The sequence below is a fragment of the Citrus sinensis genome, chromosome 5, assembly GCF_022201045.2.
Source record: "Citrus sinensis cultivar Valencia sweet orange chromosome 5, DVS_A1.0, whole genome shotgun sequence".
In the NCBI taxonomy this organism is placed as follows: domain Eukaryota; kingdom Viridiplantae; phylum Streptophyta; class Magnoliopsida; order Sapindales; family Rutaceae; genus Citrus; species Citrus sinensis.
This window is the reverse complement of record NC_068560.1, coordinates 18,835,836-18,862,349: the sequence shown is the minus strand read 5'-3', so window position 1 is coordinate 18,862,349 and position 26,514 is coordinate 18,835,836. Positions and strand designations below refer to the sequence as shown.

General features: G+C 30.8%; 2 protein-coding genes across 9 annotated transcripts in view; both read left to right on the top strand.

The window, feature by feature from the left end:
- Positions 1–26,514, top strand: part of LOC102617357 (disease resistance protein At4g27190-like) — a 123,777-nt gene that overhangs the window by 55,385 nt on the left and 41,878 nt on the right. For 6 of the 8 annotated variants that reach the window (XM_052441599.1, XM_052441601.1, XM_052441598.1 and 3 more), the window contains 3 exons: positions 4,808–5,329; positions 5,789–6,409; positions 6,679–6,856. In XM_052441599.1, the coding sequence (XP_052297559.1) occupies positions 4,808–5,329; positions 5,789–6,409; positions 6,679–6,720 (1,185 nt within the window). In that variant the 3' untranslated portion in view covers positions 6,721–6,856. Of the gene's footprint in view, positions 1–4,807; positions 5,330–5,788; positions 6,410–6,678; positions 6,857–26,514 lie in introns of those variants that run through there. The other 2 variants (XM_052441602.1, XM_052441604.1) reach the window with 2 other exon arrangements.
- LOC127902499 (defensin Ec-AMP-D1-like) lies at positions 13,698–14,073 on the top strand. The gene has a single exon (XM_052441706.1). It carries the CDS (start codon positions 13,827–13,829, stop codon positions 14,055–14,057), a length of 231 nt encoding a protein of 76 aa, XP_052297666.1. The 5' UTR covers positions 13,698–13,826; the 3' UTR covers positions 14,058–14,073.

Below are 26,514 nucleotides of genomic sequence, written 5' to 3'. Positions count from 1 at the left end.
ATTATCTGATGTCTGCAACTCCATACTCTAACCATGCTCTGTAACAGTCCTGCTCCAAGGAGTTCAGAACATATGCAAGTGAAAGATTTCGAGGCCTTTGATTCAAGAAAGAAAATATTTCAGGAAGTTATGGACGCGGTGAAGGATGACAAGGTCAACATAATTGGGGTCTATGGGATGGGCGGCGTGGGCAAAACCACGCTGGTCAAACAAGTTGCAAAGCAAGTGATGGAAGATAAGTTGTTCGATAAGTTCGTTATGGCTGAGATAACACAGACCCCAGATCATCATAAAATTCAAGACAAACTTGCTTTCGATTTAGGCATGGATTTTGGCTTGAATGAGAATGAATTCCAAAGAGCTTCTCGACTCTGTCAAAGGTTGAAGCAAGATAAGCGGCTCCTCATTATATTGGATAATATTTGGGCAAAACTTGAGTTCGATACAGTTGGAATTCCTTATGGGGATGTTGATGAGAAAGATAGAGAGGACGATCGGAGAAGACGCACAATCATATTGACGTCTAGAAGTCGAGATTTATTGAGCAATGATATGAAATCTCAGAAGGATTTCTTAATTGAAGTTTTATTAAAGGAAGAAGCATTGCAATTGTTTGGAAAGATAGTGTGTAATTCTGCAAAAGCATTTGCTTTTCAACTTTTAGCAGATGAGATCGTTGAAAAATGCGGAGGATTGCCTGTTGCACTGATTACCCTTGCAAAAGCTTTGAAAAATGAGAGCCTTGACACTTGGAAGGATGTGCTGCGTCAGCTAAGAAGTTCCAATGCAAAAGAAATTGATGGAATGGAAAGAAATGTGTACATCTCCATAAAATTGAGTTACGACTTACTGGGAAGTAAGGAAGCAAAATCTCTGTTCCTTCTTTGTGGTCTATATAATGAAGGTCGTGGTATACCAGTTCCTTACTTATTGAGATATGGTATGGGTATGGGCTATTTTAAAAACGTTTACACACTGGAAGAAGCAAGGAGTAGAGTGCGTACGTTGATCGGCAAACTCAAATCTTCATGCTTATTGTTGGACGGTGATGCTGAAGATGAAGTTAAAATGCATGACATCATTCATGTTGTTGCTGTGTCAATTGCAGAAGAGGAGCTCATGTTTAATATTCCAAATGTTGCCTACGTGGAGAAAAAGATGGAAGAGACAATACGGGAAGGTCCAATTGCTATTTCTTTACCTTATAGAGATATTCAAGAGCTTCCCGAAAGGTTGGAATGTCCCCGTCTCGAGTTACTTTTGTTGTTTTCAAAGCGTGATAGCTCTTTGCAAATTTCAGACCTCTTTTTTCAAGGGACAGAAGAACTCAAAGTTTTAGATTTTACTGGAATATTTTTCTCTTCATTACCTTCATCACTTGGTTGCCTCATTAACGTTCAAACATTATGTTTAGATGGTTGCCGACTGAACGATATAACTATAATTGGACAGCTAAGGAAATTAGATATTCTCAGCTTTCGAGATTCTGATGTTAAGGAGTTGCCACTTGTAATTGGACAATTGAGGAGATTACAGTTGCTAGATTTGAGCAATTGTAGCAGCCTTGTGGTGATAGCTCCAAATGTTATATCAAAATTATCTCGATTAGAAGAACTATATATTGGTAATAGCTTTTCACAGTGGGAGAAGGTTGAAGGAGGAAGTAACGCCAGTCTTGTTGAGTTGAAGGGGTTGTCAAAGCTAACTACTTTGGAGATACACGTTCGGGATGCCGAAATTCTACCGCAGGATTTGGTCTCTGTGGAATTGCAAAGCTATAAGATATGTATAGGAAATAAGTGGTGGAGCAGCTGGTCCGTTAAAACTGGATTATCAAGATTGATGAAGCTCCAGGGGCTAGAAAAGTTTGGCATTCTTTTGCAGAATTACAGGATGAAACTGTTGTTGAAGAGAACTGAGTATCTCTATCTAGAAGAACTGAAGGGTGTTCAGAATTTTGTTCATGAATTAGATGATGGGGAAGGTTTTCCAAGATTGAAGCATCTTTCTGTAGAAAGTTGTTCTGAGATTTTGCATATTGTCGGTTCAGTTGGACGGGTTCGTCGCAAAGTCTTCCCCTTGCTGGAGTCATTGTCTCTTAGCTATTTGAATAATTTGGAGACAATATGTGACAGCCAACTCACAGAAGATCAATCTTTCAGCAACTTAAGGATTATAGAAGTAAAATCCTGTCACAAATTGAAGCATCTTTTCTCATTCTCCATAGCCAAAAACCTACTGCGGCTTCAAAAGGTAGAAGTGGCTATTTGCGATGATCTGGAAATGATTTTTGGTAAGTGTTGAAATTAAGTATTGGTGGGATTATGGACTTCACCTCAATTATTTTGAAAAAAAAAAAACAACAACAACAAAGATTAATTATGTATATTGTTTTTGTTTGTTTATAGGAACCGATATGGAGAAACCAACAACTTCTTTGGGATTCAACGAAATCATTGCTGATGGTGATACTGCTCCAAAGGTGATAATTTTCTGTTCAATAATTAATTGATTAATCGTTGCTGATGGTTATACTTGAAGGAACAAAAATGTACGGCTTTTCTTTGCAGGTTATTCTTCCGAGCTTAGAGGAATCGAATCTCGCGTATTTAAGAAACATCAAAAAATTATGGGCCGATCGTAATCAAGGAATGTCCTGTTGTCAAAATTTAACAAAAGTGACTGTGAAAAGGTGTTGGCGTATGAAGTATCTGTTTTCATATTCTATGGTTAATAGTCTTGCGAAACTCCAACATCTTGAGATAAGCGATTGTGAGTCAATGGAAGGGGTAGTCGACACCACGGGATGGTCAGAAAGAGATGAAGGAAAGTTGATTGAATTAAAAGTGTTTCCTAAACTACACTCCCTGCGGCTCTCAGATCTTCCAGAACTAACAAGCTTTGCAAACACGAGACATATTCATTCAGATTTAGTTGTTGAATTTCCTTCTTTGCAACCTCCTCCTCTCTTTGACGAAAAGGTTTTTTTTTTAATAAAAAAATTAATTTTAGTCACAATACTTAATTTGTCTTTTCTTTGAGTCTTCAAATTTAGTTAATATCTGCCTCTAATTTAGTTATCAATTGATTATGCCATTAATTGATTAATTAGTTATTTAATCTTTAACTGCCAGGTACGACTTCCTAGGTTGGAGGAATTACGTATTGAGTCGATGGGTAACTTGAGAAAAATATGGCACCACCAGCTTGCTTCGGAGTCTTTCAGCAAATTGAAGAATTTAGAGATAATTCGGTGTGATAACCTAAAGAATATTTTTCCTCCATTGGTAAGGCTGCTGTATTCATTTCGAATCTTTTTTTTTTTTTTCAAATTACATCCAACAATATTGTAACCATTTTTGGGTTTACAAATGATATTCAGCCACTGATTATTTATTTCAAGTATTGTACTTCGAACCACCACTCTCAAATCTACATTTTAAGTCCAGTTTTTAGGTTCGCCAGCATTAGAATCAACAATATAATTTTTTTAATCACGATTCAACAGCATAATATAATTCAATTTAATTGTTTCTGCTCATATCTTAATAAGTACAATTTTCAAAAATTAAAGGATAGTCACTCATCTTATAGGTTCACAAATTCATCTATATATTTCTCTTTTCCTTAATTCTTCACATTTCGATTGTAAAAAGAAAAAAAGAAAAGAAAAGTCTTCAAATTTAATTAATATCTCTTGTTTAGTTACGAATTGATTGTGCCATTAATTAACCACAAATTCATGATTATTTACAACTGATCCTTGATTGTAAAGAAATTTCCTCGAGTCTGGAAGTACTTAATAAAGATCCACTTTAATTTTGTTTCCAAAATTAAATATACATAAAAAAAGGGACCAAGGAAAAAGGAAAAAAAGCGGCATTTTGGTTGAGTTTTTTTTTCCCAAAAGGAATAGTTGAAATTTGCAAATTTTGTTTAAAAACTGGCATCAAGATGTAAAATAAGTCTAAAATATTTAGAAATTGCATTAAATTCTTTCTATGTTCCTAATACTAAATAGTGTAAATGCATTTTTATTATCTTTGTTTATCTGGCTTTTATTTATTTATTTATTTATCTTGTTGCCTTTTTTGTTTAACAAAAAATTATCTAGTAGACATTTCATGGTTTGTTATGTTTATAAAACGTATAATTGTATGATTTAAACATACTTTGAACCTAGTTGAATGATATTCTTACATTTTTACTTTTTTAATATACACACACATGCACACACTTTTGCTTATTTTCAGGTTGGAATTCTTAGTAGTCTGGTGAATCTTAATGTATCGAATTGCCAAAAATTAGAAGAAATCGTAGGACATGTTGGAGAAGAAGTGAAGGAGAATCGTATTGCTTTCAGCGAATTAAAATTTTTGATACTTGATTATTTACCAAGGCTTACCAGCTTTTGTTTGGAGAATTATACTCTTGAATTCCCATCACTGGAACGAGTTTCTGTGACATTTTGTCCGGACATGAAGACTTTTTCTCAGGGAATCTTATCCACACCAAAGCTGCACAAAGTGCAAGTGATTGTAAAGGAAGAGGGTGAATTGTACCATCGGGAAGGCAATCTTAATTCCACTATACAGAAGTGTTACAAAGAAATGGTATGTGTGAATCGATTCATCAAAATTGCTCATGCATCTCCCTTGCACTCGCACATTTAAACATATACACCTGCCTTGTATATATATTTTTAGAAGTTAAAACACAAAACATGTAAGTTTAATGTATATATATATCTAATGCCTTTGAAAAAAAAAATTGTATATATCCAGTGCAATTGTTTTGGTTTGTGCAGATTGGATTCCGTGACATATGGTATTTGCAACTCTCATATTTTCCACGTTTGAAAGAAATATGGCATGGCCAAGCACTGCCTGTCAGCTTCTTCAACAATTTATGTAAGCTGGTGGTGGATGACTGCACCAATATGTCGAGTGCTATTCCAGTCAATCTGCTACGGTGCTTGAACAATTTGGGATGGCTGGAAGTGAGGAATTGTGATTCACTAGAAGAGGTGTTTCATTTGGAAGAGCTAAGTGCTAAGGAAGAACATATAGGCCCCCTGTTTCCTAGCCTTTCCTGGCTAAGGCTCATTGATCTTCCAAAACTCAAAAGATTCTGCAACTTCACTGGGAATATAATTGAACTGCCTATGTTTTGGAGTCTGACTATTGAGAATTGCCCTGATATGGAAACATTCATATCCAATTCTACATCTATACTGCACATGACAGCAGATAATAAGGAACCTCAAAAATTAAAATCAGAAGAGAACCTCTTGGTAGCTGATCAAATACAACATCTCTTCGATGAAAAGGTAATCATTCTTATTATTTTTCCCTTCACTTTCTTTCGCACAATTGTAATTTCATTAGAATCAAATCAAATTTAATGACTCATCTTTTTGCATGTCGTCTTAATTTATATCTGATTTAACAATATAACCGCAGTTATTAACTAACTTTATAGTATGAATTATAAAAATGTCTGAAATTAATTGGATGCCTGGTAACACGAGGTGATGAACTATATTAATTATGTGTGTTACATCTCTGTTTTCCTAGCTAATTCATATTGGATTTAGCCTCAGATTTCATTTATGTGTTTCAAAGGATAATCGATTTGATACTTATATTTGGGATCCTACTGCAAAGCATACTAATTTGGAAATAAAATATAAAATGCCGTGATTAATCTTGTCTATAAAATATGCAGGGGAAGACTGCAGAGATTGGATACATATTTTCATTTACAACTTAATTTTGTTGATTTTCAGGTTACATTCCCTCAATTGAGATTTTTAGAGTTGTCTAGATTACACAAAGTGCAGCATCTCTGGAAGGAAAATGCTGAATCCAACAAGGTTTTTGCAAACTTGAAAAGTCCAGAAATATCTGAATGTAGTAAGTTGCAGAAATTAGTACCAGCTTCGTGGCATTTGGAAAATCTTGCGACTCTGAAAGTATCGAAGTGTCATGGGTTGATAAATTTATTGACGCTCTCAACATCTGAAAGTCTAGTGAATCTTGAAAGAATGAAGATAACTGATTGCAAAATGATGGAAGAAATTATACAGTCGCAGGTTGGAGAAGAAGCGGAAGATTGCATTGTTTTCAGGAAATTGGAGTACTTGGGACTTGATTGTTTGCCAAGCCTAACAAGCTTTAGTTTGGGTAATTACGCTCTTGAGTTCTCGTCCTTGGAACACGTAGTTGTGAGACAGTGCCCAACAATGAAGATTTTCTCTCAAGGAGTCGTAGACGCACCAAAGCTAAACAAAGTGAAACCCACCGAAGAAGAAGATGGTGATGAAGTAGATGATGATGATGATGATGATGATGAAGGATGTTGGGAAGGCAACCTCAATGACACCATAAAAAAATTGTTCAATGAAATGGTGAGTATCAATGAAGTGTTGGCATTATCTAGTAAATTATTTCTATAGCTATTAATGTGGCATAATATGATTGCTTGACTGAAAATATAAAATAATAATAAATAAATTATGAAGGTCATGTTATGTTTTTGTTTAATCAATCATATTATGTTATATTAGTTTGTACAATATTATTTGTGCACAAGAGGTTGTGCTCGTATCATTACTCTTGCTTTATTATTAGGGTTGTAATGTATGCTTGCTAATACGAGGAATTACAAAATGTGCAGAATTCTAAAGAAAAGATTGAGCCAACCCTTCAGGTACAGTGAAGAAGCTATCTCGAACCAGGCCAATCTCTTGCACATGATTCAATTTGCTCGTTCTCCTGTACTTGAATAATTTGGTTCTAAACGTATTTACAATTTTTTGGTCATGCTACACACTTGCGAGACACTTTGGATTTGTTTGATGCATTCTCCGTTTAAGGACTTCAATTGATGTTTCATGTTTCACGCAATATTCAATTAGATTCTGCCTAAATTTCTGTATTATTCGTTCAATTGGTCTTTTAAGCATTTGATTTCTAACCTCTCCTGATAGAAGATCATTAGCCGAAGAAAACAACATAACATTTGTGGCATTATCAGAATAAGAATATTTTTTAGTATAGTAAAATTATCTCGACCACTGTTAAAAAGAATTAATCAGTCAAACTGACCTTCTCACACCAGCACGCTTTAAATTAAAAGAATTTCGTGAAGTCAAGACCATGTTATAGATCTCGTGGAAAGAAGTAAACCCGTAATTTTTTTCACAGCATCATAAGAAAAATCATTTTTTTTAAGTATTTTTGTTAGCTGTTGAGTTTTAATAGTAGTAGCTATTAAACAATAACAATTAGTGTATATTAAAAAGTTGGAAACTGGTTGATACCACTTGGGAATCGAGCAGTTCACTTGTTTTCGAGTAGAAACCAACTTTACTACTAATTACACTCATACCAAAAATAGTTACTAAAGAATCAGGGAATTTCCTATTCACTATTCTTCATTTTTTAATGCAAAATTCCCATTCGAAAACAGCAATGACTTTCATTCAAAGTAAATGAGAAATTACAATGAAAATGGGATCAAAATACATGTATGTATACCTAAAACAAATGATTTTTTCAATTAAAAAAAAAAAACACAGTTGAGGTGAAATGAAACCAGAGTCATGATATCTCTGGTTCCAACTTTGGGACAACAGCAGACTTGAGTTCTATATGAGAAACACGTACAACACCAATCAGCCGCTCCGGTAATTCATCTGTATGGCTGCATACAGAAGAGCAAGATAAAGAAGACACACACGTAGCATTATACCATTCTGAGAATTGCAGTGCAATATCTCAAAATCATGTCTTTTCCCTTGTGTCTGTTAAGGAAGCACACTGAGCACGTGTGAACTAAGAGTAGCTGCACGATAAGCATGTGTGAGTTAAAGAAGTATATGCCAGCTCAGCCAATTAGTTAAGCACGCTTTTGATTCTGTTATAGTTGTGTACCTTGCTTTAATTCTGTTTTTATGATGTAAGCAACGAGTATAAATACTGCTACGTTTGTCATTTGTATGTTATGGAAAGAAAAGAAATCCAGAATATTATATTTCACTTTCTCATGAATTTTCTGAGCTTCCAAACAAAATTATCAGTTCAATTTTAAGCTTTTCAACAGTGTCCATTTAGAAGTGCAAAAAAAACAATCATACATACCTGTACAAGGAAAACTCCACTAGCAAAAGTAGAATAACCTATGTCAACATCAATCTACAGAGAGATGAACATGTTAATGGTATCGGAAGAGCTATTTGAACGGGAAACATCAATCTATAGAGCTATTTGTACTATAATAGAAATTCCAAGAGCATTTACTTCTAAGTACTAGGGACCGCGGATATAGTTACAGTCGACTGCATTTTCGCGACAAGAGCTGATCTCTTCATTCCCGTGGGCTCTCTTTTCATTCCCCTGTTTTTCTTTTCGGTTTGGCGAATTATGGATGATTTTTTTTTTCATAATTTTTTTGTTTTATAGGTTCTCTGTGAATGCCATTAGAAATGAGATTGACTAATTCAAGCTTCCTTTTTCTCCTTAGCATCCAAACGTGTGAGGCAAGGGCAACTAATGAGTCCCTTGTGATGAGAACCTTTGTCTAAGCTAAAGCAGAGGTCAATTGCTAATATCGTACTCCTGCACCTTTTTTGGCATCACTGTTATTAGTTTCAGTGCTTAAATTGCTCCATAAGTTTGCATTTTAAAGTCTCTGTCTTAATTTCTGAGGTATACTGCTAATGAGACCTCCAGCCAAGTTCAAGTTTGTTGTGGTGGCTACTTTGTCATATAACTGACTCTGAGAGGCCATCAATCAGCTCTGTTTTGTATTTTTGTACCTTTTTTTCTTTCGTATAATGATCAATCAAATGTTAGCCCATAGATTGCATCCAATATTTACTGATTGTCTTATATTAGGATATAAACTAAATTCATAAGACATTCCCTTATTGATATTCATTCCGACACGTCCTAGTCTTTTGCCTTGTAGAAATGCTTGTGGTTGAAGAGCTTTACAAAGAAGCTGTCGTTAGTACTGCGCGGAAATTGATTATATTGAATCAGAAAACTTGACCAGCTAAGGTCTGCGTGCATGAGAATACTTGAGGAAAGCTTCACAATAGTTACGGCCGGATCTGCACTCTTCGCTCTATATGTGTCCTCAATATAAATGGCTCAAATACATGTGTTATGGTCTTTTAATATAAAATACCATTATCTCATGCGTTATGGTCTTATCCTTGTATTCTTAAAAACTACATAAAATACCATTATCTCTGCTTTTGTAGCTATTGAATTCGACTTTCACAACATAAATATTTATTAGCAACAACTTAAAATCCAAACAAATCTAACATGCAATGTATGAATTACATATTATGATTAAACAGATTTTGACTATTTAATATTAAAATATATTCTCATTAATATCTTAAGGATAGGTAATACTCACATAATTTTTTTAAAAATCAAACCCAAATTATATGCATTGTTAATGTGTATTGTTATCTAATATTTGGATTTTACTAATTTACAACTGCTATAACTTACGGCCTCTTCAAACATAATGTGGGTCCCATCACATGTTAAATTTTTTACATTATTTTTGAAGGAACTGTAAGTTACAGCAGCTGTAACTTAGCAGCACCTCCAATATTTTACTTTACTTCCCCTAATATTTTACTTGTACTTTTATATTTTTACAAAACAATACCAACAAGACAATAATGTATGAAATAAATAAAATAAATAAATAAAGAACTAACAACGAAATTAGGCCTATCATTAATTTCTCGTGGTGTGAACTCTTGACAATTCTCCCATATCCCACCTAAAGCTCTTGCGTGGTGTGAACGCTTGATGATTCTCCCATATCCCTTCAAAAATTTGTCATATTGCGAAAAGCGATGTCAATTCAATGTCGTCTCCATTAGTCATAGTGGCAGATAGGACTAGAATTTGTTGAAACCCCTGGACTTATTTTTCCTTTTGAAAATAATTTTGTAGAATCTCATATCGTGAATAACGGACAATGAGACTCTTTTTTTTTAACTATAATTTTTTTTAAATTATTAACTAAAAAATGAATTTTAATATTTTATAATAAATATAAGTAGGATATTAAAATAAATATAATAATATATACATATTAAAATAATTTCAATACCAAAAAATATTTTAATATTTTACAATCTCGTATTCTATTAAACCAAATTATAATAAATAGAGACATAATATTCAAATAAATATATAAAAATTTAAATTATTTTCAATATCATATAAAATAACTTTAATATTATTAAAACATGAGAAATATTATATTAATTATAAAAACTATTTAACCCAAGGATTTGTTTAAAATTTTTATAATATCTATATTATTAAAATAAATATATTAAATTACATTTTAAAAATTAATTATTTAAATTATACATACTAGTCTACTAGAAAATTGAAACTATTTAAATCATATTTACATTCAGTAAAAAAATTTGAAGTCATTTTTTTTTTTTTTGTGGCTACCATAAGAGTACTATAATCAAAAAGGGTATTGGTGTTCTTTATTAAAATTTTGCGGTCTACATGACTATTTTCTAAAATTTTAAGAGTGTCATTTTATTTTTGGAAAAAAATAAAAATTTCATTTAAACAGCTAAAAGGGTGAATAGTACAATGCTACAGTGGGCGTAAATGGAAGGTAAAAAGCAATCAGATTTTGATTAAACATGCAATGTATGAAATATATATTATGATTAAACAGATTTTGATTATTTAATATTAAATTATATTCACATTAATATCTTAAGGATAGGTAATACTCAAATAATTTTTTAAAAAATCAAACCCAAATTATATGCATTGTTAATGTGCGTTATTGTCTAATATTTGGATTTTGCTAAGTCACAACTACTGTAACTTATGACCTCTTCAAACATATGTGGATCCCACAACATGTTAAAATTTTTACATTATTTTTTAAGGGACTGTATGTTACAACAGCTTAACTTAGCAGCACCCTAATAGTTTACTTTACTTTTATATCTTTACAAAACAATACCAACAAGACAACAATGTATGAAATAAATAAAATAAATAAACAAAGAACTGACAGCGAAATTAGGGCTATCATTGGTTTCTCGTGGTGTGAACTCTTGACAATCCTCCCCGATCCCATCCAAAACTCCCGCGTAGTGTGAACATTTGACGATTCTCCCATATCCCTCCAAAAATTTGTCATATTGCGAAAAGCAATGTCAATTGCAATGTCGTTTCCATTAGTCATAGTGGCAGATAGGACTAGAATTTGTTGAAACCCCTGGACTTATTTTTCCTTTTGAAAATAATTTTGTAGAACCTCATATTGTGAATAACAGACAATAAGACTCTTTTTTTTAATTATAATATTTTATAATAAATATAATCAGGATATTAAAATAAATATAATAATATGTACATATTAAAATAATTTCAATACCTAAAAATATTTTAATATTTTACAATCTCGTATTCTATTAAACCAAATTATAATAAATAGAGACATAATATTCAAATAAATATATAAAATTTTTAATTATTTTCAATATCATATAAAATAATTTTAATATTATTAAAACATGAGAAATATTATATTAATTATAAAATCTATTTAACCCAAGGATTTGTTTAAAACTTTAATAATAAATATATTATTAAAATAAATATATTAAATTACATTTTAAAAATTAATTATTTAAATTATACATACTAGTCTACTAGAAAATTTAAACTATTTAAATCATATTTACATTTAGTAAAAAATTTTGCAGTCATTTTTTTTTTTTTGTTACCATCTACTAAGAGTACTATAGTAAAAAAGGATATTAGTGTTCTTTATTAAAATTTTGGGGTCTACATGACTATTTTCTAAAATTTTAAGGGTGTCATTTTATTTTTGGAAAAAAATAACAATTTCATTTAAACGGCTAAAATGGTGAATAGTACAATGCTACAATGGTGTAAATGGAAGGTAAAAAACAATCAAAATGACCAACAGTCTAACACCTCAATAGGGACATAAGGTCAAAGTTTGTTACATGTGGTCAGGGCCATTTAGTCTGTGAGTGGGTCCTTCGTGTCATTTTTGGGCATTTCATCTTCTTTAGCATTGAAGATTAAATGTTGACGACATTTTCAAAATTTTGGAAGACCCATCATACTTTTGGATGGTTGTTATTATTTGATATTATCATTATATGACGAAATAAAATTGGATGTAACACTTGTTTCGCGTTGTGTGAACTTTTGACAATTCCCCCATATCCCCCAAAAATCTTTCGCCATTTTGGGAAGATGCCATTTATTTTCATTTTCATCATTGATAGTGGCAGATAATGGGGTTCGTGGACAGACCATAAATTATTGTGACCTATGGACTTTTCTAAATTTTTTTTTCCTTTGGATAGTTGTCGTTATTTGATAGAAGGAGATAGAGATAAAGTTTTTTAATCAAATGCCCATTTTATTTAACATGGAAGAAGATCTTTAAACTCTAAGCGAGGCTATCACTTCAACAGATGCAGCCTTCAAGAAAGAGGTAACAAGTGATGAGATAGGCTATCTATATATTTCTCTTTTCCTTAGTTCTTCACATTTCGATTGGAAAAAAAAAAAGTCTTCAAATTTAATTAATATCTCCAGTTTAGTTAAGAATTGATTATACCATTAATTAACCACAAATTCATGATTGTTTACAACTGACCCTTGATTGTAAAGAAATTTCCTCGAGTCTGGAAGTACTTAATAAAGATCCACTTTACAGCAATCCCTTGTTGATAGTACTGCGAAGTCTTTTCCAAATTTTTTTTTCCATTTTTATATATACATAAAAAATAGGGACCAAGGAAAAGGGAAAAAGAGGCATTTTAGTTGAGTTTTTTTTTTTTAAGGAATAGTTGAAATTTGCAAATTTATGCTTAAAAACTTATATCAAGATGCAAAATAAGTCTAAAATATTTAGAAATTGCCTTAAATTCTTTCTACGTCCCTAATACTAAATAGTGTAAATACATTTTTATCATCTTTGTTTATCTGGCTTTTATTTATTTATTTATTTATCTTGTTACCTTTTTTGTTTAACAAAAAATATCTAGTAGATATTTTACAGTTTGTTATGTTCATAAAACGTATAATTGTATGATTAAACATTCTTTGAGCCTAGTTGAATGATACTCTTACATTTTGACTTTTTTAATATATATACATACACACACACACTCTCTCTGCTTATTTTCAGGTTGGAATTCCTACTAGTCTGGTGAATCTTTATGTATGGAACTGCAAAAAATTAGAAGAAATCGTAGGACATGCTGGAGAAGAAGTGAAGGAGAATCGTATTGCTTTCAGTGAATTAAAACTTTTGGAACTTGATGATTTACCAAGGCTTACCAGCTTTTGTTTGGAGAATTACACTCTTGAATTCCCATCATTGGAACGAGTATTTGTGACACATTGTCCGAACATGAAGACTTTTTCCCTGGGAATCTTATCCACACCAAAGCTGCACAAAGTGCAAGTGACTGTAAAGGAAGAGGGTGAATTGCACCATCGGGAAGACAATCTTAATTCCACTATACAAGAACACTATACAAGATCTCGTGGAAATAAGTAAACCCGTAATTTTTTTCACAGCATCATAAGAAAAAATCATTTTTTTTAGTATTTTTGTTAGCTGTTGAGTTTTAACAGTAGTAGCTATTAAACAATAACAATTAGTGTGGCATGGATTGTATTCTTGCATCAGTATCTCTTTTCTCCTTTGCTCTCTCATCTAATCTCTCTTGATTATTTTTGCTTTGAGGACTAAAGATGGAGCGCTCAGTGCGTTTATTTTCAACTGTTCTACTTGTGCTGCTGCTTCTTGCCAGTGAAATGGGGCCGAGGGCGGCAGAAGCTAGGATATGCGAGTCTCAGAGTCACCGGTTCAAGGGGCCATGTGTGAGTAAGAGCAACTGTGCTGCTGTTTGCCAAACTGAAGGGTTCCACGGTGGCCACTGCCGTGGCTTCCGTCGTCGATGCTTTTGCACTAAAAGATGTTAAACACTTTGGGTGCGTTTGGCACACTGTATTGTATTATGCTGTATTGCATTATTTTAATGCTGGTGTATTGTATTATGTTGTATTGCATTAGTACTGTATTATAATAATGTTGTACAATGTTTGGTGATACACTGTACTGTATTAATTTTTTTTGTGATTAACTTAAGTTATATATTTTAAAAAATAATATTTATTAATACTTAAAAAAACTAAATATGTGGTCTTAAATTTTAAAAATTTAATAATTTTTTTAGTGTAAATGTTAAATTTTATTGAGAAATGATGACAACTATTATCTTTTTTTAAAAATAAATTTCTAAACCCAAATTTAGTTATGAATAAGGGTTGTACAACAATTGTCTTTTTATAAACAAAATTCTTAAAAAAAATAATTACCAATACTAATTCCCATAGCACAATAAAATAAAAATTTTGTGAAGGCATTCAATCTCATCTCAAACAAATCTCATCTATCACTGTCGTCTTTAACCAATCTACAAAATCAAACCCCTTGAATCAAACATAGAAAGGAACTAAGGGAGGTAGCGGCAACTATTAGTGTTATATAAAGATGATGAAGAAATGGAGGAGAAGATGACAAACAAGAAACTGAGAAGAAGAAGAAACAGACAAGACGAAAAAGAAGAGGGGAAAAGGAAAAAATAATAATAAAAGAAAAATGAGAGAGAGAAACAGATATGACGAAGAAGAAGAAGAGAGGAAAAGGGAAAAAATAAAAGAAAAAAAGAGAGAGAGTGAGAAACAGAGAAGACGAAGAAGAAGAAGAGGGGAAAAGGAAAAAAATAAAACAAAAAAAGAGAGAGAGTAACAGGGAAGACGAAGAAGAAGAGGGGAAAGGGAAAAAAAAGAAAAAAGAAAGAGAGAGAAATAGAGGAGACGAAGAAGAAGAAGCTAATGCAGTATAAACCCGAGTCTCACTCGGGTTTCTGTTATGCGGGGTTTCCCGCATTAATTTTTTTCTTAATGCAATACCGAAGAAGTGCCAAACATCGTATTGTCATATTTTAATGCAATGCAGAGCGCTAATACAGTATAATGCGGCATGCCAAACATGGCCTTTATGAACAAGCTAGTTTCTTTACAATAATAACAAGGATCCCTTATTCCGGTGGCCGGATACTTGATTTAAAAAAAAAAAAAAAAAAAAAGAACAATTAGTGTATATTAAAAAGTTGGAAACTGGTTGATACCACTTGGGAATCGAGCAGCTCACTTGTTTGCGAGTAGAAACCAACTTTACTACTAATTACACTCATTCCAAAAATAGTAACTAAAGAATCAGGAAATTCCCTATTAACTATTCTTCATTTTTTAATGCAAAATTCCCATGAAAATGGGATCAAAATACATGTATGTATACCTAAAACAAATGATTTTTTTAATTAAAAAAAAAAAAAACACAGTTGAGGTGAAATGAAACCAGAGTCATGATATCTCTGGTTCCAACTTTGGGACAACAGCAGACTTGAGTTCTATATGAGAAACACGTACAGCACCAATCAGCCGCTCCGGTAATTCATCTGTAGTATTTGCCTGCATACAGAAGAGCAAGATAAAGAAGACACACACGAAGCATTATACCATTCTGAGAATTGCAGTGCAATATCTCAAAATCATGTCTTTTCCCTTGTGTCTGTTAAGGAAGCACACTGAGCACGTGTGAACTAAGAGTAGCTGCACGATAAGCATGTGTTAGTTAAAGAAGTATATGCCAGCTCAGCCAATTAGTTAAGCACGCTTTTGATTCTGTTATAGTTGTGTACCTTGCTTTAATTCTGTTTTTATGATGTAAGCAACGAGCATAAATACTGCTACGTTTGTCATTTGTATGTTATGGAAAGAAAAGAAATCCAGAATATTCTATTTCACTTTCTCATGAATTTTCTGAGCTTTCAAACAAAATTACTATTTCACTTTCTCATGAATTTTCTGAGCTTCCAAACAAAATTATCAGTTCAATTTTAAGCTTTTCAACAGTATCCATTTAGAAGTGCAAAAAAAACAATCATACATACCTGTACAAGGAAAGCCATGTCAACCACCGATCTCGTAATTACACCAATTACGACAAGGCCCAAAACTCCACTAGCAAAAGTAGAATATCCAACTGCATTTAGAAGGCAGTAAGATAGAAACAAAAATTTGCAATTGCGACAAGAGCTGATCTCTTCATTCCCCTGTTTTTCTTTTCGGTTTGGCGATTTTAAAATTTTATGTCCACATTCATTAAAAAAAGAAAAAAAAAGGTATTCCAAAAAGATTTTCTATTTTCATATAGACGTTTATTTATTAACCAAAATTTAAAAAGTGTAATTCTAAACTTATCCTTGTGCTTTGATCTTGGCATTTTTTCTACACTGGCCATATCAATTAATGATGAAAGTTCTTATCCTTAATTGCTTTTGAAATGAGTGAGCACGATATGACCCTTAAGAGAATTAATTAATTGGACAAGTTATATAACGCCTTTGATATGGCTCCTAGACTTGTATGCAATTTGTATCTTTCCTCAAGTATGCATGAGAACTATAATATATGCTTCTGGATCAGTGCAACTTTCCATAATTCTTTAATATGCTTCTCAATGAAGCAATCACCTTTACTTACAACTCTCCGATCATTAATCCTACATACACGTGTTTCTTTTGTCTCCAAAAATATTCGTAATAAATTAAGGATAATTTAATAAGTACCTAAGAATAGACAAATTTTCATTACAATAGAATGAATAAATTATAATAAGCTTTATTTAGAAAAAAAAGGGGAGAGAGAGAGACTCAGAGAGTATTAAAAAATGTAATTTTTAATTTTCACTTAAGCGTTGTGTGACTTTTATCATTTTTTAAAGTTGGCCATTTGTACTGAATAAATAAAATAATGGATAGACTTATGGACCATTTTTTTCTGTTATATTAAAACATGAGATGTCTTTTCTTGATGTTTTCATCACACAAGAATCTGTTTATGTCATCATGCATCATGGGTTTAAATGGGATAAATAAATTAAGATCGAGGGCAAGTTTGTTTAAGTTCAAAAGTTGCTGAATATAAAAAGGGCTGATATGAAAATTACCTAAAGTTTCAAATATTGTTATTCAGCAACCATTTTTAGGTTACATTAGTTTCTACACAAATGTTATATAAATAATTTATAACTCCCATTATTATTTAAAAAACTGTAGCAATTGTTGAAAAAAATTCTAATTAAAGAAATTGACATTATAATTTAAGGGATAGTTTCTGTTTTAATCATTAGAACTTAAGTCAATTATCCAGCTTATCCTTTTATTCTTAAAAACTATATAAAATACCATTATCTCTGCTTTTGTAGCTATTGAATTCGACTTTCACAACATAAATATTTATTAGCAACAACTTAAAATTCAATCAAATCTAACATGCAATGTATGAAATACATATTACGATTAAACAGATTTTGATTATTTAATATTAAAATATATTCACATTAATATCTTAAGGATAGGTAATACTCAAATAATTTAAAAAAAAATCAAACCCAAATTATATGCATTGTTAATATATATTATTGTCTAATATTTGGATTTTATTAATTTACAACTGTTGTAACTTACGGCCTCTTCAAACATAATGTGGGTCTCACCACGTGTTAAATTTTTTACATTATTTTTTAAGGGACTGTAAGTTACAGTAGTTGTAACTTAGCAGCACCCCAAATATTTTCCTTGTACTTTTATATCTTTACAAAACAATATCAACAAGACAATAATGTATGAAATAAATAAAATAAATAAATAAAACTCTCACGTTTGAACTTTTGACGATTCTCCTATATCCCTCCAAAAATTTGTCATATTCGAAAAGTATTGTCAATTGTAATGTCGTTTGCATTAGTCACAGTGGCAGATAAGACTAGAATTTTTTGAAACCCCTAAACTTATTTTTCCTTTTGAAAATAATTTTGTAGAATCTCATATCGTGAATAACGGACAATATGACTCTTTTTTTTATTATAATATTTTTAAATTTATTAACAAAAAAATTAATTTTAATATTTTATAATAAATATAATATATATATATATTAAAATAATTTCAGTACCTAAAAATATTTAATATTTTACAATCTCTTATTCTATTAAATCAGATTATAATAAATAGAGACATAATATTCAAATAAATATATAAAACTTTAAATTCTTTTCAATATCATATAAAATAATTTTAATATTATTAAAACATGAGAAATATTATATTTATAATAAAATCTATTTAACCCAAGGATTTGTTTAAAATTTTTATAATAAATACAAATATATTATTAAAATAAATATATTAAATTACATTTTAAAAATTAATATTGAAATTAATTATTTAAATTATACATACTAGTCTACTAGAAAATTTAAACTATTTAAATCATATTTACATTTAGTAAAAAGATTTTGAAGTCAATTTTGTTTACTATCATCTACTAAGAGTGCTATAGTAAAAAAGGATATTAGTGTTCTTTATTAAAAATTTATAGTCTACATGACTATTCTGTTAAATTTTAAGGCTGCCATTTTATTTTTGGAAAAAATAAAAATTTCATTTAAACAAATAAAATGATGAATATTACAATGCTGCACTAGGCGTAAATGGAAGGTAAAAAACAATCAAAATGACCAATAGTCTTAATGCCACAGTAGGGAAATAAGGTCAAAGTTTGTTACATATGATCAAGGGCTATTTAGTCTTTGAGTGGGCCCTGCGTGTCATTTTTAGACATTTCATCTTCTTGAGCATTGAAGATTAAATGTTGACTATAGGGATGGTAAAGGGGCAGATATAGGTTGGATCTACTCTGCTCCAGATCCAAATCCATAATAAAAATCAAGATTCGTATCTGCTCCAAATCCGTTATGAATCCATATTTTTCGCTCTATATTCAAATCCAAAAAAGAAATAAATATCTATATCTGCTCCAAATCCGAAAAAAAAAATTAAAATCCAAATCTGCTCTAGATCCGTCATGAATTCTAAAATTCAGTAATAAAAAAGTAATAATTTTTTAGATTGAAAATTGAAGGCTAAAATGTATTGATAACAAATAAATTATATAATTTTTCTCAAAAATATAATAAATATTGTATCTTATACTTTTACACCAAAACAACAAATAAGAAAGATAATAAAATATCATTCCGAAGTAATTGCAGGAGTAAGATCAATCTAATATTCTATTGTCTCCTTCATCATTCTAATATCCACGATACAACTACCCTCATTCCTACAACATTAGATAATGACATATAAATTAAATATGATTTATATTCAGTCCTTTATTATTTTTATTATGACCATATTTGACTAAATATATGAATAACTATATTTCTTAAAAATTATTTGGCCAATATAATAAAATAAATTGCCAGGTTATATTACTTGGCTTGCAATTTGAATATTGCATGTACGTGCTTTGGGGCTGGCTGACCTTTAAATTTACAAAACTAACATTTAAGTTTTAAGCGTTTAAATGCATGGTAAATACTACTAATATGTTATGAATAAAATTTATTATCATTATAATTTCACAACTGTTAAGAAACTTTTAAAATAAAATAAAATTAAAAGATGAGTGGATATGGATATGGATTTAGATATTAAGATAGATCCAGATCTGCTCCAGATCCGTCTTAGATCCGCACATCGATATCCAAATCCATTTTAAACCGATCCAAATTCGATCTGATTGGATTTGGATCACGTGGATCTTGGATCAGATCCAATCCATTGTCATCCCTAGTTGACTACATTTTCAAAATTTTGAAAGCCCCATATATTTTTAGATGGTTGTCATTATTTGATATTATCGGGTAAATTTCATTGTACGCCTTCCTAGAGTACCTATCTTTAAAATATCCCAAAAATAAGAAAACTCAATTTATTCCTCAAATTTCATTATTTCTCTGTTAATTTTAATGGCCTAAAGGATAAAATTATATTTATATATTTTTGTAACAGTCAGCTAACTAAAGAAAAGGTAAAGATTTTATCTTTTCTATTTTTTTTAAATAGCACAACACCTAATTGTTTTAAAATTTTCAATCACTCAGAAAAATGCTTCAATAAACTTCACCTTGCCCCAAATTGCCAATATTTTTTTTTAATTGGGTAATTTCTAACTGTATGAAGTTATCAACCTATTTGTTCTATCCATCGATTCAAAGCCCACTATTTTTCTTGCAAATCCAATCACAAATCAAAATCACATTTCAAAGAACCAAATGTTCCCCTCAAAATCTAAAAATATCCATTATGTTGTACACATTAGTTCATAAAAACAACCCAAACAACTCTTCACCACACATAGCAACCTCTTCATCACGCCGCCGCCGCCGCACGCCGCAGCCCCTCCATTGCCCCATCGAGCTCAAGAGCCCCAAATCTTGCGCTGTCGCGCAGCACCCCAAACATCGAACCAGTAACCCATGGAGGTTTCGCTAGTCTTAATGCAATAGCAACCAAAGCCCCAAATTTGGTCTATCCATCGATTTGGGTAAACCTCGTCTTTTCATTGACTTTAGGAGAAGACCCCATCATCATCACCACCATCCGCCTCTCTCCTCCTTCCATTTTTTTATTTTCTTTTTATTCATTCTTCATGGCACCGATCTTCTTCTTCTTCTCTCTCCAACGGAGGGACGAGTTGTGTTTATTTGTTTTTAGAATTGGGTAATTTAATCTCAGGGTTTGCATATTATTGTTTATTTGTTCTTAGAATTGGTTAATTTAATTGGTACAAATGATTTTGACTGTCGTTCTCGCCAATTGAAGTTTAGTCTGTTGTGCTTTCATATCAACGTTTGGTGCTGTTGTTATGGATACTGCACTGAAGTGCGATGATGGTGGACATGTTATGGGTTTGGTTTTTGTCGAGATGATTTTTTTGATATTTTTGTTTTAATTTTTATTATGATATCATTTTTCTATTTTTTGTACTGCTATAATTATTATTTTTATTGAGTTTAATTTTTTTATTTTTTTAAATTGATATTGCAAAATTTGTTTAATGTAATTTCTGGACACTCAAATGACATTAAGGGCAACATAACTAATCTATTCATGATTTATCTTAAAAAATAAATGGTAAAATATGGAGGGTTTAAATGTTTGATTTTGATTTTGATTTTGATTTTGTTGATATTGTAGATGAAATTTTTTGTTGATTATATTTTTTATTAATTAAAATAGATTAAAAATAATTTTATTTTTCTTGAAGGTTTTATTATTGCTATTTTTGCCTTTAACACCTACCATATGACAAATGCCATAATTTCATAGGGTGTTTTTATTAACAAAACCATCTTTGTTATAAAACTGCAAATATGTCAAACCTCTAGGGGAAATAAAAATAGATCTTTTTAACCACAAAAAACTGTTAGGCAGCATATTCTGTTAGAGTCAATCGGTCAAGGGTATTCTTGTAATATATTAAGTCAAAATCAGTCAACGGTTAAAAGTAACAGCATTTGAGGAGTAGAGTAATGTTTTCATATCCTTAGGTGGTATTTTGAAAATAGTCACTCTAATAAGGGGATCCAATGAAATTTACCCTCACATGACAAATAAAATTAGACATAGCACTTGTATGGCGTTGTGTGAGCTTTTGACAATTCCTCATATCCCCCAAAAACTTTCGTCATTTTGGGAACATGCCATTTATTTTCATTTTCATCATTCATAATGGTAGATAATGGGTTCCGGAACAGAGCAGAAATTATTATGACCCATGGACTTTTCTAATTTTTTTTTCTCCTTTTGGATGGTTGTGGTTATTTGATAGAAGGAGATAGAGATAAATTTCTTAATCAAATGCCCATTTTATTTAACATGAAAAAAGATCTTTAAACTCTCTGCGAGGCTATCGCTTCAACGGTTGCAGTCTTCAAGAAAAAGGTAACAAGTGATGAGATAGACTCATTATTGTCTAACCAAACAAGGACATCAGTAGATGTATCAGCAGGATCTTAAGTTAGATTGGACTTGATACATTATTGTTGGTAACACTAGTTCAAACCTTTAAAGCGAGGTTGGAAGCAAAATGTTTTACACCAAAGAAATGATTTAGGAAGTTAATTAACGTTATTTTAAATCATTTAGAATTCTAGAATATTTATTATTTTAATTTGAGTCAATTATGGTATGTATTTTAATTTTTTTTCCATTATAATTGTGATTTAGTTTTCATTTTTATATAAACTTAGAAAAACGGGTTTCTTCTATTATAAATAAAGATGTCTGTTATTGTTTTCAAAACTTTGGGTTCAATTATTAAATAAAATCATTCTTTTATAATTTCTTCTAAAATTATTTATTAAAATTTTTCTTGTATAGTCGTTTGGATTAAAACGTCATCTATTATTGTATTACGCACTAGTAAAAATCTCATTGAGTCGCTTTGAATTGTTTAAGTTAGAACAATATCTAATCACGATTTGATTAGAGCGTAAGTTAATCGTATTGACTTGATATACTATTAAAACGATATTTAGTATTTCTTACCCTAGTTAATCGTATTGACTTGATATACTATTAAAACGATATCTAGTATTTCTTACCCTATCAATTCCACTTCCGCTACGTCTCGCTCTATCAATTAGTATCAGAGCGATTCTTTGCAAATCTCCCAGCTTTCTTAGATACCCCGTACCCATCCACTCCAAATCCAAAAAAATAAAATAAAAATAAAAAATAAAACTTTACAAATTTGAAAACCCTAGCCGCCACATCAACCTCCACCGCCGCCGCCCACCAGCGCCGATCAGCCAGCCAACACCACCACAAACCTCGCTAGCCACTGCCGACCAAGCCGCAGCCATCGCTGCCTCAACTGCCGCCTGAACAGCCGCAAATCACCAACCCAAACCCGCGGCTCACCAAGCAATCCACCACCATTCAGCCACCTCCACCAACAAACTCGCCGGCCTCCGTTGACCAAAAACCGACCACCTTCAGCCCTTGATCGCCACCTGCAGTCACCACACGAAACGACAACCCACGAGTGCTTCCTACACGCGCCGCAACCACCTTCTTTTTCCGTCAATTTACACCACCACCATAATCCATAGCAGTCGGCGACTGTAAATCCAGTCGTCCGCCACCGTAAGCAGCCATAAACCGAAAGCCAATTCAAGTCGGATTTCCGCCGATTCAAGTGCTGAATATAAAAAGGGCTCATATGGAAATTACCTAAAGTTTCAAATATTGTTATTCAGCAACCATTTTTAGGTTACATTAGTTTCTACACAAATTTTATATAAATAATTTATAACTCCCATTATTATTTTTAAAAAAACTTTAGCAATTGTGGTTATGTCACATGAAAAAAAAATTCTAATTAAAGAAATTGACATTATAATTGAAGGGATAATTGCTCTTTTAATCATTAGAATTTAAGTCAATTATCCAGCTTATCCTTGCATTCTTAAAAACCATATACAATACCATTATCTCTGCTTTTGTAGCTATTGAATTCGACTTTCACGACAGAAATATTTATTAGCAACAACTTGAAATTCAAACAAACCTGTATGAAATAAAAATAATAACTAAACAAATTTTGATTATTTAACATTAAAATATATTCACATTAATTTCATAAGGATAGGTGATACTCAAATAATTTTTAAAAAATCAAACCCAAATTATATGTATTGTTAATGTGTGTTATTGTCTAATGTTTGGATTTTACTCAGTTAGAACTGTTGTAACTTTTAGTCTCTTAAAAAAAATGTAGGTTCCACCACCTATTAAATTTTTTACATTATTTTTGAAAAGATTGTAAATTACATCAGCTGTAACTTAACAGCACCCCTAATATTTTAATTTATTTTTATACCTTTACAAAACAATACCAACAAGACAATAATGTATGAAATAAATAAATAAAGAACTGACAGCAAAATTAGACCTATCATTAGTTTCTCGTGGTGTGAACTCTTGACAATCATCTCCTATCCCACCTAAAGCTCTCGCGTGGTGTGAACCTTTGACGATTCTCCTGTATCCCTCCAAAAATTTGTCATATTGTGAAAAGCATGTCAATTGCAATGTCGTTTCCCATTAGTCATAGTGGCAGATACGACTAGAATTTTTTGAAACCCTTCAACTTATTTTTCCTTTTGAAAATAAGAAAAGGACACCAGTCTAGAGAAATAATTTTATAGAACCTCATATCGTGAATAACGGACAATAAAACTTCTTTTTTTAAATTATAATATATTTAAATTTATTAACTAAAAAATTAACTCTAATAATTTATAATAAATATAAATAGGAGATTAAAATAAATATAATAATATATACATATTAAAATAATTTCAATATCTAAAAATATTTTAATATTTTACAATCTCGTATTCTATTAAACCAAATCATAATAAATAGAGACATAATATTCAAATAAATATATAAAAATTTAAGTTATTTTCAATATCATATAAAATAATTTTAATATTATTAATACATGAGAAATATTATATTTATTGTAAAATCTATTTAACCTAAGGATTTATTTAAAATTTTTATAATAACTACAAATATTTTATAAATACAAATATATTAATTTACATTTTAAAAATTAATATTTAAATTAATTATTTAAATTATATATATTAGTCTATTGGAAAATTTAAATAATTTAAATCATATTTACATTTCGTAAAAATTTTAAGTCAATTTTTTTATTACCACCTACTAAGGGTATTATGGTCAAGGGGAATATTGGTATTCTTTATTAAAAATTTGGGATCCACGTGACTATATTTTAAAATTTTAATGGTGTCATTTTATTTTTGACAAAATAAAATTTCATTTAAACAGCGAAAATGGTGAATAATACAGTGCTACAGTAGCGTAAGTGGAAGTTAGAAAACAATCAAAATGAACTGTCTAACGTCACAACAGGCATATAAGGCCAAAGTTTGTTACATCCCAATACAACAAGTTTGAAACTTTCCACCTTCTCAAATGAAACAAACTTACTTGAATATTAGCAATCAGTGAGAAAAGCCCTCTTTCAAAAGTAACCTTAGGGTACCGAGTGTTATAGATTCAATGAACCATAAGTACTTATTTACATTGTAGTATCTCAAAGGCACCAATTTCTTCTGATCCGTTAAGGAAAATAAGAAAAATAAAAAGAAAAGAAAAAGGTTACTTGTGCAGCACAACCATGATGCCTAGCCATATGGTACATTCTCTTTGTGCATTTGAACCAATCAACAATAATGGTACCTTTACTTCTTGGATCGGAGAATCGAAATCCAGAATTGAAACCATTAATGATGTTTACTTCATAAAATGGAGGCAGAGATCCGAATCAGAATTATGGGGACTACCCAAATTTACGAATGAGTAATGGAACATTGGTTCCCAAGGAAGGTGGTGGGAATCAATCCCCCATTCCCAAGATTAACCATTTTGCCCTCTCTCACAAACTATAAAATGTCTATTTTGTCTTCAGTAAAAAAATTATTATGATTAATTAAAATATGTTTATAATTAATTAATTAATATAATTATTCTAATCAATTTATACACTTTGCATTTATTATTATTATTAAATAATTAATTAATTAATATATTTTGAATTTTATTATTATCATCATCATCATCATTATTGTTATGAATGATAAAATTTTTTACAATTAATTAGTATATTAATATATTATTGACAATAATTAATAATAATAATAATAATAATTTTTGAATAAATAAATATGTATAATTAATTACTGAGTTTGCTAGGATATGTAAGGTTTAATTTGAATGCATGCAGCATTGAGAAGAGACAACGTAGAAACAAAATTTCCGCTTGCGATCTTTTCATTTTCCTGTTTAATAGCAAACAAAACAGAGGAGAAACAGGGGCTCTCTTTTAATTACCCTGTTTTTCTATTTGGTGATTTTAAAATTTTATGTCTATATTTATCAAAAAAAGTTATTCAAAATTATTGTCTATTTTTTATACACGTTGATTTATTAAAAAAAATTAAAAACTGCAATTCTAAACTTATCGTTGTGCTTTGACCTTGGGGTGATTTTTTCTGTTTTTTTAGGTAGGCCAGAACTAGGGGTGGGCACGGTTCGGTTCGGTTCGGTTCGGATCGAAATTAAATAGAACCGATTTAAATTGGTTATTTTATAAAAAGAACCGAACTCAAACGGATCTTTTCGGATCGGTTCGGTTTTTTCGGTTCTATGCCTATTGGGCCTATTTTAAATTTTCAAATTTTTAGCCCATTGGGCCTCATGAATGTAATAATTTTTTTCAACAATTTGTTCATTCTAATTTCATTACAAATATTAACAATAAATACAAAATATTCAAAACACATTTTATCACTAATATCTTACTAACTACTAATAAGGTACTCACAAAATATGAAATATTAAAATTTCAAAATACATAA

Coding starts and splice junctions, on each gene's coding strand:
- LOC127902499 (XM_052441706.1), top strand. CDS start 13,827: ATGGAGCGCTCAGTGCGTTTATTTTCAACTGTTCTACTTGTGCTGCTG.